The sequence below is a fragment of the Spodoptera frugiperda genome, chromosome 20 (genome assembly GCF_023101765.2).
Source record: "Spodoptera frugiperda isolate SF20-4 chromosome 20, AGI-APGP_CSIRO_Sfru_2.0, whole genome shotgun sequence".
Taxonomy (NCBI): Eukaryota; Metazoa; Arthropoda; class Insecta; order Lepidoptera; family Noctuidae; genus Spodoptera; species Spodoptera frugiperda.
In genome coordinates, this window is record NC_064231.1 from 6,886,298 (window position 1) to 6,904,132 (window position 17,835).

Genomic DNA, 17,835 nt, shown 5'->3' on the forward strand with positions numbered 1-17,835 from the left:
TCATCAAATGACCTCTCCCGCTCTGGGAGTGTGAGACGGAAGGGAGTGTCAGACTTTTACTGACTAAAATCCACCTCGTTCCTTCAGTTGCCCTTTGCGTTCCGGGGCCACGGTATCTCGTTAGAACTTTCCCGCAGCCCCGGCTCAGTTTATCCCGTTTCCCCCCTTGGGGGTTGACATTTCAAAAATCCCTTCTTAGTGCTCACTTATGTTACTAAAGGAACCTCTGTTCAAAATCTCAGACTCCTATACCGAGCGGTTTCGGCTGTGCGTTAATAAATCAGTCACCCAATCGCACCCCTAAATCACGATTGGAGGGTAGTTTGAAAAAACTTATAATGTCAAACATATTTACTTGCCTATGTACGTGTTCATGCCAAGTTTCAAGTTTATAAACCCAAGGAATAAGATTTTTCATAGAAACGTTTTTACCCCTTTTCCCCCCTTGGGGGTTGAATTTCCAAAAATCCTTTCTTAGTGCTCCCCTACATATCCCAAGGAACCTACATTCCAAATTTCAGCTGTCTACGACCAGTAGTTTCGACTGTGCGTTGTCTGTCAGTCAGTCAGTCACTCAGTAACGGAAGAGTTTTATATATATAGATTAAGGTAAGTAAAGGATCCGTCCTATTATGGTGCAGTCGCTTACAATATTTGCTTAAGAAAGGTTTAATTGGAGTGAGGGGCTATCTGATTACGGCCCCTTGCACGTAATTAGCTACGGGCTTGGTGTGTATTAAATAAAACAACATTATCTGGGGGTACGGCAATGTCGGAGGCCCCGACAAGTCGAGCAAAAAAAAACTGCACGGCCGTACCATCCTTTTCTCAAAGTATTAATATGTAGGTAGGTAATATTATTGTTAGTTATGTGTTTTTAAACGGTTTTATTTAGCTTAACCAGTTTGTTTGTTTGAGTAAAATGTAGTCATTAAAATTAAAAAACCGCCTTCTTGATGACAGATCAATATGATTTTTGGTACAAACTCTTATTCTTGATAACCATACATATAAGAACCGTTGCACATACAAAATATAATTATAAAAATGGTTTCGGTTTTTTTTTCAAGTAGCAGGAAATCGGAAGTTGTGCCCGGTGTACTAGTAAATTTTGGGATAAACATTATTAAAAGGTGTTGTGGTGTGTGAGTTGTGGTGAAGGAGTAGTAACCCTGAGGGAATTAGGGGGTGATGTGGTATTATCATATTTAGTAGTCAAAAAATATGTTAATACAAAGAATAAAAGAATTTTCTTTCTTCTAGCAAAGAAACATTGATGTAACTTCATTGAAAGTCCACTTAATCCCGCAGGATTTATTTAAAAGAAATCTATTTATCCTTTCCTAAGCTATCTTATAAAGTAATCGTAATTACACAGATACGAAATTAGATGAGTACCTGAATAATAATAGGAATTCCCTAAAACCAATTTGATGTTTAGTAAGTATGTTTCGAGTGCTTTCTCAGTATGAGCAAAATTAAGATATTTTTGAATAGAAGCCTAAACCTACATCGTCGACGTCGACTTAATTGGCTTTTAGGTCTTACCTAAGGTAGACTTATTTTATTAAAAAGTTCATTGGAAGGTCACAGTAATTCTAAAAGTTAAAAGAGTTATTCAGAATACCTTTCGTGGGACCACTTATTGGAGAAAACAGATAACTTTATGGCAGATGTGTAGATATTAAACTTCCATTTTTAAAAGTTATATAATACTTTGCCCAAAGTCAAAATCAAAGTCAAATCATTTATTCCAATTAAACCATACACTTAGGTACTTTTGAAACGTCAACAAAGAAATAATAGTCTATCAGTCTGTCCGTCAGTGAAGCTAGGTGCTCGTTCCAAAGTGTAGCTTCGAATGGAGAAGAACGACCAAGAAACTCCATTCGTTACACCAACCCAGGGTACCGGGGCTCTGGCTCGAAGGGCAGAAGTAGGAATGGGGTGGTTTTTAGTCAGTAAGAGTCTGACACTCCCTCTCGCCTCGCACAAGGCGGGAGAAGTAAATGGATGATTTTCCAAACTCAAAAAAAAATGCCATCACAACACCATTAACAAGTTAGTAATTGAAATATCTCCAAATTACCCCAACAATGTAGAACATAAACAGACGCGCGACAATCTAAGAAATTAACATAATTATAACCAAACCAACGTAAGTTAACCATCGCGTGTATGCAAATAACATCGACTAAACCGCAGGCAGTAACTTCTAAACAAATTAGCCAAACAATTAAAGCAAATACTTTTGTGCGTGACTCTGTTTTTTACTAACGAAATAAATATTTTTTTGTAGCAATCACTCTTATTTGTATTTTACGAATAGTTCCTTAATTACATTTCCTGTAAGTTATGTAGTAGAAAGCTTGAAAGATAAGCTGACACGATAAATGTAGATTAAGTAAATAGCTAGATTTATTTCCAATTAGTTTTCGAAAGCAAGACCATTACTATTTTTGTATGCATGCCATTCGGTCTTTCAAAAATCATTGCGTTACTCATAGTCATAAGGCTATGGGCCCCGACATGGCTTGAAATTAGTCGAGTTACCTCATCGAACAGTTACGTAAGAGAGTACCTAATTCAAATGGAATAAAAACGTAAATATTAACATAAAAATTATTGTAAAGTACGTTGTGTACTTAATTTATTTTAGCCTAGAAACAGCATGTATCAATGTAATTACTCTCTTTTCTTATACACATTTTTGGAAAATAATTTACAGACCAATAATTACTAAAATAACAACAACACATTAAAACAGTAAACGCCTGTGGCACACGAACCAGTCACTTCTCAAAGACCAAGATTTTAATCGAGCTTTGGGTTAAAATTAAATACAAGCAATTATTATAAAGCTAACATTTTGAACGTGAGAGCTCTGGGTTCATTAACTCACTTTATTAACAGAATTTTACTTTTTTTAAGTGTCGGTTAAATGACTTTACTATTTCCATATTTCTAAAGTCCGCGGAATGCAAATAAGTGTAAAATTAACATGTAATCCAATTTTGTGAACAAATTACAAATTCCAATTGCCTGCGGTAGACAGTTACGGAATTATTTGGTGTGGCTCTGTTGGACTGTTCAATCAAATGTTTTATTATTTGATAAACCTTTGAACTGATTTTTAAAGAAATATAATGTTTAAAAATGTTAGGTATCAAAGAAAATAACCTAGATTTTAATAAAACTTGCTTAAGTACGTACTTCTGGTGCAAATGTCTCTACAGTTTAAGCATACGATTTAATTTTGGAATAAATAAAATTTCACTCTAGGATTATCTCCTGTATCGTGGGTGCGTTTACAAGCACACAAGTTTACATATACATGAGACCCAGATCCGAAATAACAATATTATGTGGATCACACAAAGAATTGTTCCGTGTGGGAATCGAACCCGCAGCTGGTTACCCAGCCACCGCGCCAACCGTGCAGTCAACTCATTTAACCTACTATAAATAAACAATATGTCATAAAATTACCTTATATCGATTGAGCACAGCAACTTGCCAGGCCCACTTGCCAGGTGGCGCAGGCCGTCCACCTATGATGCGCACCATGTCACGCATGCGCTGTCGAAGGCGCGCAGACGCAGAGCCCCGATACCGACCTACTCTCCCACAAGGAGGTGTTGGTGGACTTGCCCTAGAGTCCTGAGGATGTATCGCAGGCGCTGGAGTCGACGCCATATACTCCGATGTTGCATACCCTAAATAACCTGTAAAAATAAAATCATTATCAATGACATTTCTTCTAGTACGTACTAAAACATCTATGAAGGCTCAAGTCCATGGCACTGTAGACTTAAGCTTACGGGTTCGGGCCACAGTATTAATCTAATCGGTGACGCCACTTATATCATTATTCTTTTATTATCCATTAGTACTTTTATGTCACGGAGCTAAGAAACTACTTTTCTGTCTTTCTTTCTATTTTCTACTCTATTTGTGAGCGAACGGTGTGCAAAGAAACTCAGTTACCTGTTTATAGTAAAGTAAAACTAATAAGATTTATCAAAAAGTTTCAATTGTACGGAAAAGGGTCTTGTCAACAAGATAAAGTAGTTCAGTGAAATCTTGAAAGGGTCTGTTTGACTTTTATTTTATTGAAATTCGGATTCAACAAAATGGACACTAATAAAAAGTTTCAAAATGTTTGTACCTAACTTATGATTAATCTAGGTTACCTGCATTAAAACTTAAATAAGTTAAAACCATAAATCAATTTTCATTTAGTTACTTTATATTTTTTACTAGTGATTCGCCTTAAAAGACGTGTTTTATGCACAATTTGCTTCGTATTCACGAGAAAATGGAATCTTCCCAGAAATTCATATTGTGTGAACAACTTGTTAGATTTTAAAATATTCGAGTTGTATGTAGCTTGAGCTCACATCTCCTTGTTTCAATTTGTCTCAAGTCATTTCGTGGAAGTTTAGCATTTTAAAAAGAGCTACAAATGAAAACCTTTTGTGCAAAAATATAAAGAATTTTGTAGTCAAGACTTGAAACTAAAGCAAAAATATTTAACGAGATAATGTGTTATTACTGTTAACGCAGATGCTTTATAATAGAAATTATCCTTTAACAATGAACAATCACAGATGCCGCCAACCGAGTAAAAGGATCCGAGCAAACTTGCCACATTTTGCTTTAACGTGGCGTCTAAGGATTTAGTTACAGTACGCGTAATTTCTATTTCAATCAAATCATATAAAGTAATGTGCTATTGTTTTCTCAAATCAAACCTTTTACATATTTCTAAGTCCTATACGCTATAGGTACGTTTGTGATTAGCCAGAAAATGAAAAGAACATTTAAGATTCATGTATGTATCCTGCGATACTGATCAGATTGTCTAAGATCACGCTACGAGATTATTTTCAAAGGATATCTTTATTAAACGAGTAAGCAAGAACTTTAGCAATGACTTGACAATATAAAAAAGTCGCCAAGCAGCCGTTAGACAATTTTATAAGTAGCAAGTCTACCTAAAGCCTTATAATATATGTTTCTTTGTCTGGAATTTAAGTTATATGCATATGTAACTGTCATGTGTCAGACATAAATCATGCTTTTCGCCAACACTCCCGTCTTTAAAGTTTTGTGGCTCAAAGTTAGAATACCGTATACAAATAGCCTACTGTTATTTCATTGTTGCATGTAACTAGCTTTCTAATGCTAAGCGAGTACTGTTACCGTATGACAACTCTTTCACTTGTGATTTAGGATTCGAGGTTAAGGAAAAAGTGATTGCTTATGTTAATGTTAATTTACTAGTGAAACTCAGAAAGACACATAATGTTTCTTTGTTCTGTTATATAATCTTAAGAAAATATACTTTTTCTTATCTACAACTATTACTAGTAATTGGACGTCGTTCAATCTTAGCGAGCGACTCAATCTCATCGAATAAGAATTTATTTATTTAGGTATCTACTGCTTACTAAACACAGGCCTCAATGTAAGAATTTCTATAACCACATTCCAGTTCGGCCTACGCTAAGAAAAACGCGTTTCTACTTGGCTAGGTACAGCCAATGCTTAGTAATCAGATAGGTAGCAGTTTTTGTAGCTAAAACGGGATCATTACATAACAAGTTCAATTTAATTAATACCTTAAAATTTGTTAATAACTAGAAGAAATTGAGTGTTTAAGAATATTTTACATAAAGGGTTATTTTAGGCGTAAATTAATATAGGAAGAACACACGTTACGTATACTTTTACGCACAAATTAATTAACAATGCGTATAGATTTTCAGAATATTATTAAAAAATATAGTAGTAAAGTTATTTAGCTTCGATTAAATAAAGGTGAAAAAAGCGTTGTTAATGTGAATAGGTACCTATGTGCTAGATCACCTGGGTCCTTTCTCCTCTGCATCCTGTTCCGAATCCAGTGGTGGCAGTAACTGCCTTCCATGTAGCAATAAGCTGACTGCCTTATCACCTGTCGACCGCATATCGCTCGTCGTAAACAGTGCCTACGGAAGTTATTCATCCTTAGACTAGGTATTCAAATATCAGGGTGCGTCCACATCTGGTGAATGTGGCCTAGGCCTAAATATGCAGCTCACGAGCCGTTTGCGAGCTGCACGCGTGCAGTCACGGCAAGGGTTTGGTGCGCAACTCATGTAAAATTCGTATAAAGACGCCCCACGACATAAAGATGGTTAGGTCGCGCACGAACAACGCGCGAGCGGCGCAGGAGCGATGCACGAACAAAAATGCACGCATGCAACTCCGGGGCAGCACGCAAACGGCTCGCAAGCTGCACATTCGCGGAAAATTCGCCAGATGTTGACGCACCCTATGGATGTCAGACTGTAATGTGTGTTGTTGATTTATCTTGGATTTTAAGTGTTTCATTGTACCTATTATTGTGTGAAAAGTGGATTGTTCTATTATACGAACATCAATCCCAATCTTATTACACTCAAAATATTTATTCAATATACCCTAACCTAACCTAACTTAACACGACCTAATCATCAGTTAGACTGTATTAGCAAACACAAGACACCTAGGAGTCCTATTTTTATAACAAAACCACAACGGCTTTTGTACAGATCGGAAAATCTGGAAAATGGACGGACATTCCTAGTAAACCTAACGATCGGACACAGCTTATAATAATAGAGAGTGACACTTCAAAATTTTTCGTACACCTACCCACCAACCTACACCATTTGCATGGCCACACACAGATGAGCAAGTTATCAAAGTCTCTTCGGCTTTAGAAACCCTTAATGACTCATGTACAGATGTATCTAAGTACGATTGTGTATATAGGTACGATGATTGATAGCTTTATATGGACTTTGGGGCGCAGAACCCATTCATCGACGTTTCGTTACCCTAAAAACGATTGATCAACAACACCATTATTTTTCCTTGAACATGGTTATGTCAGAATGCAATTTTTATTTGAGTGATACTCCACAGTTTGGGGAATGTAAATGTGCGTGTTTGAAATATTCGAGCGATTTGCGAGCTATTCTGCCCTATTTTACTGTAATAAATTTCAAACCGGTTTAGATTTTTTGTTTGGGAAAGTAACGATCACGTATCTTGTGTATTTATGTCTATTTAATAATTTACTGTAGTGCAAGCAAAACATGAATCTCATTTTTTATTCCTAGTACTTGTAAGTAGAGCGAGGTAAGCAGTTACGGCTTCTTACCTTGGTGATGTATAAGCTTTTAGGTATTAGAATACATTAGGATAAAAAACAGAACCAACTAGCAAAATGCCATACCAAGTAGGTTGCCCAAGTCAGTAACTAGAAGCTCTAAATAAAAGATAAATAATATCTACAGGTATTTATTATCTATATTATTATTTACGGTTTAAGGGGAGGCCTTGTTCAACGGTGGACGTCTTCAAGCTGAAGATTGAAGATAAATAAATTGATTTAAGATAAATATGTATTTTGCATGTCATTATATTATGACTGAATACTGTACTGATCGACCTTTTTCACACCGTTTATGTAACTGTAAATAAATCCTTTGACTTCGACTTTGATGATGATAATTATTTATTTAATAATAACATTTCATTATTTTGGTTAACATATTATAAATACAAGTCACCAGCTTCCTCGACTGTTTGCCAAATTTAATAAACATTGACGTGTCCATGCCCCAAGATTAATGTTGATCCGTAACGAGAGCGTCATCTTATGTAAATTAATGAATTCCTGCTAGGTAAGGAGGTTTAAGAAACTTGATTGATTTAATTTTCACTATTATTTAATAATATTATTCAATTTATTTGATGGAGTTTGTCTTGTTAAACACCCCCTATAACGTATTATGATAGGTAGGGGCCTACTCATAATACATATTATGACTTTTGGAAAATCAGTGTTACATTATACAGGGTGACTGATAATGAGTATATAACTCATTAGTTTTATTTTTATCACAATAATAAGACAACAAAATTAAAACGCGCGTGCTTTCGCACGATCAGCTGTTAGCAGCATGGCGCCCGTGCCCGCGTTATCGGAAAACTAGTAGGTATGTACCTTGGAACTTAACGCGAAAAAGCTTCTTTAGGAAAGTTCTTTGGGATCACGTGCTTAATTAATATCCTTCACTAATTACCAGTCACCATATTTAATGTGCTCCTCTGCTAACGCCCTTCAGGGATTAAACTTCATGATGTTCTGTTGTCTTTTTCAACCTTTATAAAGCTTTATATTATTTTGTGAGTTCGTTTACCATTTCGCAATGAATTTTATTGAAAGACGTTTTTCATATTTACCTTTATTGAAAACGTAAAATATTCTTTTAACTTCCAGAATTTTATGGGTCGAAAAACAATCAGTGCAGTAATACTGCTTCGAGTATTGTTTCCGCATTCAATTGAATCTCAGGAAATAACTAGTGAACCGATTTTAAAACAACATTTCTTTTTGTTTTCCAAATAGAAATGATGGAAGATCTTGTCTTATAGGTGTTACAGTTACAATAATTATTTTAGGGCTATTAATTAAAAATTAAAAAGATAAACAATGATTCTGTAACCAGTAGCAAGCAAAAGTTTTAGAACCTGAGATCAACTACAGTCATCATTACTTTTTATTATTTTTTTTCATTTTCTCTTTTTTTATTCAAATTTGCCTCGCACTAGGATGTTCTTCTGTGTCTTGGGTGCTTTTACAAACATACAAGTGACACCCAGACCCGAAATAACAATTGATGGATCACACAAAGTGTTGCTCCGTGCAGGAATCTGTTCCGCTACACGTTCCACGGCAGCCAGTAGCACAGTCACCACTCCAACCGTGCAGTCAGTCATTTACAATAGTATCATCCTCATTCTTCCTCTTACATCAATATACTACCATCCCTTTAAAATGTTATTTCCAGTAGTTAGTTCCTATCTACCCTGTGTTACAAAACACGAACTATATTCCTACATACTTAAAGCGTTACGTACCAACAACAAGCTTTTCAAACAGATTAATTTAGTATTATAAGCCAATGTGTGTTATAATAGAAGCTGATAAAATTTCAAAGCAAAAACGAGGCAGCGAAAGGTTTTCATAATTACTCGTACAAAGCTATTTCGCTATAAAAGGTACTTAATTTAGCCTTTCGAGGAACACATGAATCGAAAATTATACAGTAAATATATAAACTTGTACGTGTTATATTTTGTATAAATATTTAATATTGCAAACATGTATTTATTAGACTAGGTACGTTAATTAACGAAACTGGTGTCTTAATTTAAATCTACTGCTAACTATGACTACATATAATTTGTCCTGACAGTAAAAAGTCATCATTCAGTACTAACAGTACAACTATTTGGAAGTTATGTGCGCACAATCTCTCTCTATGTAATTATTACCTACAGATATCTAAAGATATCAACTACATACATAAGAATTTTATACTTAGAGATTAGTTTCGGAATAATTCTCGATCCCTGATTCCCTAAAAACCTTACAATCCTAACCCCCAAAAGGCCGGCAACGCACTTGAAACGCCTCTGATGTTTCGCATGTCAATGGGCGGCAGCAATTGCTTACCATCAGGTGATCCATCTGCTCATAAAAATATAAATAAATAAACCGAGATAAATAAATAAGTACACAACAGTAATAAAAACTGAAAAGGAACAGACAATTTCGCGAATATTTCGAAAATTTCAAGTAATATATAAAAGAAAATTGATATTTATGAGCTCGAAGTCTTGAATTCAAGTGCTGTATTTGGCAATAGGCATCCCTCTCTTTTACGGTAGGATTTTATAACAGACGAGAAATTGGTGTAGTCTATAAAAGTATCTATGTACATATATTATTACTTCCTGGAAGTACGGATAGTGATCATTGTAATACTAAAAATAGAGTTAGATTTATTAATTAAATACGTGTGGGCTTAAACATTAACATAAATGTAGGTTAATACTCAATACAGAGACAAAATATGTTGTTACATTTCTACCTAGCTTCTACTTATTTTATTAAATTAAAACAATGCGTGCACGCACGGTTGGCGCAGTTGCTGGACAACCGGTTGCCGTGCAACGTGGAGCGGGTTCGATTCCCGCACGGATCAACTCTTTTTTGTTTCGGGTCTGGGTGTCATGTGTAATTGTATGTTTGTAAACGCATCCACGACACAGGAGAAAAATATTTTTAAATTTTAGTTTACACACACATATCCTATATTAAATTCTTTTTCTAAATTCTATGTTCCAGCATATCCTACCCACAGAATTTAATCTAGTCCATAATTTTGCAGTCTATCAATTTGATCTAATGGAATTAGAAATTCTTGTGGATTGTGAAGGTTATTCCCGGCTTCATACATACGAGATAAAAATACGTGACTTGCTGCAACAAACTGTTGGCAAAGGCGTTGCACTTTCTATGCACTGCAATCTCTTGCCTTAAATATTAATATACCTAAGTATAACAGTACAGATGAAGAATATCTCTATATGAAAAATTGGAAGAATAAGCCTTCCATTGTTATTCTTATAATAGTGAGGTTGTAAAAAATTCCCAAGTAAATTAATGAAACTTCTATAATGATTCGGTGCTAAAACACCCTTCGATCTCGAGCGCTATTGACACAGCCCTCGGTCAAGGTCAACCGTGTCAACTATACTAGATATAGCAAAAAAGAGTATTACAGAGATTGTAGAACGGGACATTCTGTGGAAGGTATTTGTCTAGCCGTACAGTACAAAAGGATGAGAAAGATATTAACTTTAGATATTTATCATTAAACTTTTTTTTAAGCTTTTTGAATCTATTACAATAATTACAATTTCGTATACCTACTCGCTCTTGTAAGTCTGGATGTGTAAGTATTGTGTACAATTTATAAAGTTTTGTCTTACCTCCGTCGTACCGTAGTACATTTTCTAGAACAGGCGCTCCACGAGCTCCACTGCGAGAATCCTCGGAACCTCTTCTGCACATCCTCGGCCTTCAGCTGTCGTACTTGCTGCCAATATATTATCGAACGTTCAACTCTAAACATTATCTTATCTATACTTACGTTCACCACCCACCACGACTACTACAGTCACTCAGCTATACTTTATCATCTAGATTCGTTATTCATCGCCAACCACTTCAAACGGACTTATGTTTATTATATGTATCTGGTCATTATTATAAACAAACACGCTATAGGTAGGTACGTCCATTAAACTAACTAAAATTTCATCTTTGAATATCTAAATATTATGCATAGCGTTGTAAAATTATTCAAAGAGAAATTTTGTACGAAAACTTTTATACATAGAAGTTGTAAAGTAAAATTAGTCGTGGTTTATTTTAGGTTGTGGTAGTATGGTGGTTAGATGTGGCTGAATGAGGTACGTTTTATCATTAATTATTGTGTACTTACTATTGTAACATTTCTTTCTGTTAGCGCTTCTGGTAACGAATTTTCACGTGGACGATGTTTTCTTTCTTTGCACCTGTCAAATGAGATTGCATTATATACCGTACTCCAATGGTTAGATCTTTGAGAAAATATAGCTTCGTTCTATTAAAACAGCAGACATTATTGTCTAAACGATACCTAAACATGTTCTGAAGTTCCATTACTGTCACACTGAGATTTTTTTTAAAACGTTGCCCCACACTAGGATTTCTTCCTGTGTCGTGGGTGCGTTTACAATCATACAAGTTCACATACACATGACACCCAAGCCGGAAACAATATTTTGTGGATCAGACAAAGAGTTGCTCCATGCGGGAATCGAACCCGTTACACGTTGCGCGGCTGCCAGTTGCTCAGCCACCGCATCAACCGTGCAGTCAAAAATATAAGTAATGTTCCAAAGATGGTTATCAATCAACTCTACATAACAAAATAATTGATTCTCTGAATTGGGTTCACAGCACAGATTTACAGTGAAACCATTTAAATGATCTAATTGAATTGCGTATGTCTTCTTAGACAACTATTAGTAAACAATGCAAATGGTCGCCGTGGAATTTTGTGGTGACTCATACTTTCATAGACTCAACGGATTATAGCTGTTAGTTTTCGTACTAGTAACATATAGACGTCTGCTAGACATCCAGCTACCACAAATAGAAACACGTCAATTTCAACATTATCTTTCAATAATAAAGTCCAAAATCTATTGCATAGGTTAATAATGCAGTCGTCACTTCATGTACCCACAAGAAAAATCTGATACGAAATATTCACAAAGACATTCAAATTGTAACGTTATGTGTACCTTTTTAAGAAAGGTTTTCGATAAATAAAATATTCAAAGATCACCTTGCGATTTCTATGCGGAGCGAGTCGCCGCATATGTGCCGACGTAAGCAGTGTCGCCGACGGGTCCTATGCCCGCCCTGGCACGGACTCCAACGACCCCACGAAGAATATGCAGACCCCTTTAAATGTGAACCTACAATTGTAAGAACAATTTGGAATAGGTTCCTTGTTAGCTAAAATTTTTATATGACAGGTCTTCCTCGCGTGGGTTGTAACTAGACATGTTACGTTTCAAGTGCTATGACTGCAAGTTAGTCTTTTTTTATGAGACTGATACGTAATAAAAATGTACGTTCAATAAATCAACTTTGGTGCAATACTAAAATTAGTTTTTATAAACATAATGTATGTAATGAAACGTGGAAATAACCTATTGGAAGCTTAAAAAAGAAATAAAATGAATACCGGTACATACCTTTTTTATGTTTAACAAAATAATCTAAATCGTCACTGTCTTCAGTATAAATCATTTGGTCTTCATGGTGTGCTGTCACCTCGTTTTCAATCTGCAACATTCATAAGTTAGATACAATATATGAATATCGTAACAATACATAATAGTTGAGATTACAATCTATTTACTACATGGATAACTAGGTCAATCCTTTTCAAAAGCCACAGTAACCCATACAATCGCTGCAATCAACCAAGACATATATTTCAATTTGGCGGCGAGCCAGATATTTTTTGTGATCGAAAATGCATTGTCATCTGCAACGGTCATGGATCTAGAACTTTTCAAATATACTGCTTTCATGTGCAATAATGTAATGTAATGTGCATTCACAATTTGGTAGGTGCCTACAGCGGAAATTAATACTCTATTTATAGACATAGTTAATCTGCAAGTATAAATAGAATGTAAAGAAGAAGGATCAGACAGTATGGCACAGTATGGCTATGGGACTTCAAAAATTTTTTTTTTTTGAAATTGGTCGTAAATACTCATACGTATATATTTTCATAGTAGTTTTTTCATAATTAAAGGTGTAAAAAATTTAAGTTAGGAAGTATATCATATTTTTTTATACATTTTTATTAGATTGTTTGGTTTTTTTTTTAGATAATGTTGTTAAAAATGATATTTTGATTCTAACTTTTATCCAAACTAAGCTCTACGAAGTCATTCATAAACACTGATTATTCTGAAGAACAACGGGATTAATTATACCTACGTGAAGGAACTCACAATTTATATCTAGGTACGTAATTATTTCTAAGAATTTAACAATAGAAGTTAGTGTTTCTCAGTTGAATCAGGTTTCGAACTACAGTGAAACCTTGTTAAGTGAGATATCAAGGGACCTGCAAATTCGTATCACTTATACAGGTATTCCACTAACCCTGTGTCTCAGATAACCAGGTATAAATAAATATTGGTCTCATTTACAGAGGGTTCCATTAATAGAGGTGAAAACAAAGATTATTTCAGATAAAGAGGTGTGATTCACGATGTGTTATGTGCCCATTATAAATTGTCTCAGTCCGTGAGGATTATGCATTTAAAATTCACTCGCTGTCGGAGTTATAGAGATAATTATGGTGATAAACCGAAAGAACGAATCCCAGATAAAAAAAAACATCCAAAGTGGATTGATTTTTCCAGGAGGCCTCCGTATGACTTCCAGTTGTGAAAGTTCCTCACTTATTCAGGTCCTATTTAACTAACTGTCTCTGTATTACTACTATTAGATACTATTTTATAATCGTTGTAGTATTTTAATAAATAATGTCTTTTACAGCCCTAAAATCATTATAATTATAAGTAAGTATAGAATTACATTTCAAATACATACACTATAAAATAATTCAATCTGCTATTTTTTCTTCTATTCGCATACAAATGTTTACTTACCTGGTATCCTGGAAAGGTCTCAAAGAGAATGAAGCTAAAAATGATGACAGGACATAGCCACTTCATATTCCTCAGTCCAGGCAACTCGCAAACTCTCCATCAAAATTCGGCATCTAGCAACGAAACAATAAAAAAATATAAATATCAAAACGAGAAATATGGTAAACAATTTTGAATATCCATTTGTAATCGGGGTTACGGTACTGATTGCAAAATAATGGCTTCTGTTTTCCTGTTGATAAAGTTCACAAAATATTATTTCATTTCGGGGACAAATCCGGAATACGTGTCCTTGTTGCTTTTGATAACTTGACTACCCAAAAGACCTTGATATGGAGTCTTTTATATAATCAGACATAAAATAGGGCACGTGCAAATATCTTTCCGAAACTCGAAACCTTCATGTATTTGGCACAGTCAAATTACTATCTTTCCTTCCTATTCCACCCTAACTTATTTTGTGTCGTCACTTCGGATTGAATATTGACAAAAGAAAAGTTGTGCCATGAATTTATAGGATCTGTCGCGTTTTCTTTCTGATTTTACCACACGATTCTAATTTCTATGGAATTACAAATTAAATCTGAAAGGAGAAGATCAAGTATTCAGCTATGGTATTGATCACATTTCACACTACTACTATAAATGTGAAAGTTTGTTTGTTTGGATGTTTAATTTTGTTCGTGAATCACGCTAAAACTAAATGGACTTTGATGAAATTTAGTATACAGACAAGGTATGAGCTGACTTGGGTGACTTTTTATCCCGCTGGCAGAAGCCAGCTGTATATAATATATTTTCTTAATACTATTAAATAATAAACATTTCGTCTTTCCTTAGTAATTTTTTACACCATTTTCCATTGCCCACAAATTAACCTTTAAAAAGTAACACAACCTCGCCTGCGACATTACCTCGAATGTTTTTATTCTTCATAATATAAAGTTTATATACCTTTATACTTTTATAGCCCATTTGCCTAATTACCCAAAAAATGGATGCCAATTAACTTAGGTCGTTAAAGTATTACTTTATTTTCCTTCCGCAACTGTCGGTCATGTGTCTTGATTAAAAGTCCTAGTCCAACGAACTGTATGGTATACGGCTACACATCAAGCTATGCAAAACTAGAATAAACTGGCCTTCGAATGTACAGAAAGATCATCAAAGCGGGGCCATGATAAACTGGTTTTGTATATCCCGATGCACGTAAAGCGATCATCAATAAACGTCCGCGTCAGGTCCACATTATGTTTTTGTTGGATACCTAATCTTTAGCATCGTGCATAGATATTTTTATACTCACAGTTAAAAGTACATTTACACTTCAACGAAATGGGATAGTTGAGTTAAAGGGATATTAGTGGTTTATTTGAAGCTACTACTGTTTTGTCTATTAAAAAGTTGTAAAACCGTACGATATAACTATTTTTGGAATGATGTGTGTTGATGAAGTGGTTGGTAACGCCATTGATTTTAATAACCGCGGCGAGAAAAATATTGTACGTAATAGTATATGTACTGGGAATGTACTGAAGAAAAAGTCTCTAGTGTTTTGTTGCGCATGCCTTTGTCAAACCCACAAGGCATCAATATAATGAAACCATTTTCTGCAAAGTTATTCTCAAAACTTACAATCTCAATGCCAAAGGACAATATCCTTTAAACGTTAAATACAACAAACGTTGTTTCAGCTTGACAAACTCCAATGCAAATAAATAGACCCGAAGAGGAAGACGGACGGTAAAAGTTTATTAAAGGGAGTACTTTGAATGCTAACGAAACAAATAAACTTTAGGGGAATATGCAGTGTTCACGGGGAAATTAATGAAATAAAACAAAAGTTTCCATTTCACCGTAGTATAGTTATACCAAACGGCATAAAAGCGTCATTTGTGGGGTAGTTTTCAACTACCAACGCAATACTTTTAATGCCTGCATTTTCATAACACATTTATGAAAATCTATTAAATTGTTCAAGGACTAGGAACACTTGAAATAACATAAATTATACTTCTTCATTTGAATTAAACAATAATACTTATTGTTATATTCCGGTTTCGAACTCAAAATGTAACGCATCCTAATTACTTCTATCTTCCTGAATAAGTATATTCTTATTTTTATGCAAATGAACAAATTTACCTACAGTTGCATTTTCCGTAGACAAACAGAGTCCGCTGTGAGCGGGAATCGCGCGATATTTTCTTTTTAAAACCTAATTGGGTGGCATTGCGAATAAAACGGCCAACAAATGACGCTTGCAGTTCTACTAACAAGGAAAAAAAGGACAAATGTAACTGTTAAATGGCTATAAGTGCTTCTTAAATATTGTGTTACTGTGAGTATTCACATGTAAAAAATTTGATAATTTTAAAAACTAAAAAACCCGACTGCGTTTCTTTATAATATGAATATGAAAAAACCCTAAAACAAGAATACAAGAAAAATTGAAGCAGTCGGGTCCCATTCTAAATATGAAGACTTAGTGAGGCCACCTACGGCTGGCTTTCTAGTTGAGCTTGAGACAATTAAAATAAAAAATATTATCATTATTAACCGCACCATTAAAGGCTTTTCTCAAAAACTTTCAGATTATATAGACTAATAAAGTCTATTTTTATTAAAGGTTACCTGCAAAAAGTACCTCAGAAAGTCTACATACATATTTTATTTATCGTAATTGCTTTTAGATATCTGCGTAGGTAGGTTTATAATATTGAATCATTCAAACAAGTTCATCACCTCATCGTTCACTTCCCGTTACACAAAAACTTTAGTAAGCAGCTGGCAACTGACAGTAAAAAAAAACTCCAAAAAATCCAACTATTCAACGGGTCAAACAGTAGACGGATGAGGTCTAGACCAGTCATTATCTCTATAGAATCCGCTTTTATGATATGTCAATCTTGATAGCCAAATAGCCTTTGCTATGAGAACCCATGCATAACATACCAAATACGGTATAACGATCTCTCAGTTCATGGCATGTCTATAAACCTAACAGCACTAACAATGTTACTGTATTTATAGTATCACTAGTTAACTGTGTATCTACAGTACCTATACAGAGGCTGATACTGCGATGGACAGGTGAGTAATTTCTAACCCAATCTAGGTATCAAACTTAACAGTGCGTATCAAAGCTGGTTCGTAGAAATTTGAAACGTAGTTTGACCAGAAATACCCTTCGCAATTGTATCAGATATAGTGAAAACCTACAATCAAAGCAAACTACTCAGGTATATTGAGACTCAAGCTCAGTGCACAGAACAGCTGTTACTTTATAATAGTAAAAATAATACAATTTCTATTACAGTTCAAATAGAAATGTTCCTTAAGGCTTTCACAGAAAATTTAGTACATAAACTATCAATTATAATAAGCATATTAATTAATTTTATTACAGTTTTAAGCAGACAGATTTTTTATACAAAATTTTTGCTTAAAAACCAAGGGGGAGTCCTTTGTTCAATAGTGAATGTCTATTGAAGGATTTTTTGACGATGACAAAGGAATAGAACAAGTAAGAATGACAGAAAACTGGTATAATGCACTACGATATGAGATAAATTTTGCACCAGAGTATATGTATACATAGAATGAAATACAAAAACGGGTAAACATTGAGGTCGAAAACGTGAACAAAAAGACAAGCATACAGGAACAAAGGAGAATAACTAATAACAGAATTTA

At 34.6% G+C, this 17,835-nt stretch overlaps 1 protein-coding gene across 1 annotated transcript in view; it reads right to left on the minus strand.

Annotated features, from left to right (window-relative positions):
* Window positions 1-17,835, minus strand: part of LOC118262013 (transmembrane protease serine 9) — a 71,284-nt gene that overhangs the window by 22,143 nt on the left and 31,306 nt on the right. The window contains exons 2-8 of the mRNA XM_050701065.1: window positions 14,140-14,252; window positions 12,700-12,790; window positions 12,285-12,417; window positions 11,394-11,466; window positions 10,879-10,985; window positions 5,872-5,993; window positions 3,490-3,725 (exon numbers count right to left, since the gene is read on the minus strand). Of these exons, the coding sequence (XP_050557022.1) occupies window positions 3,490-3,725; window positions 5,872-5,993; window positions 10,879-10,985; window positions 11,394-11,466; window positions 12,285-12,417; window positions 12,700-12,790; window positions 14,140-14,205 (828 nt within the window). The 5' untranslated portion in view covers window positions 14,206-14,252. The remainder of the gene's footprint in view (window positions 1-3,489; window positions 3,726-5,871; window positions 5,994-10,878; window positions 10,986-11,393; window positions 11,467-12,284; window positions 12,418-12,699; window positions 12,791-14,139; window positions 14,253-17,835) is intronic.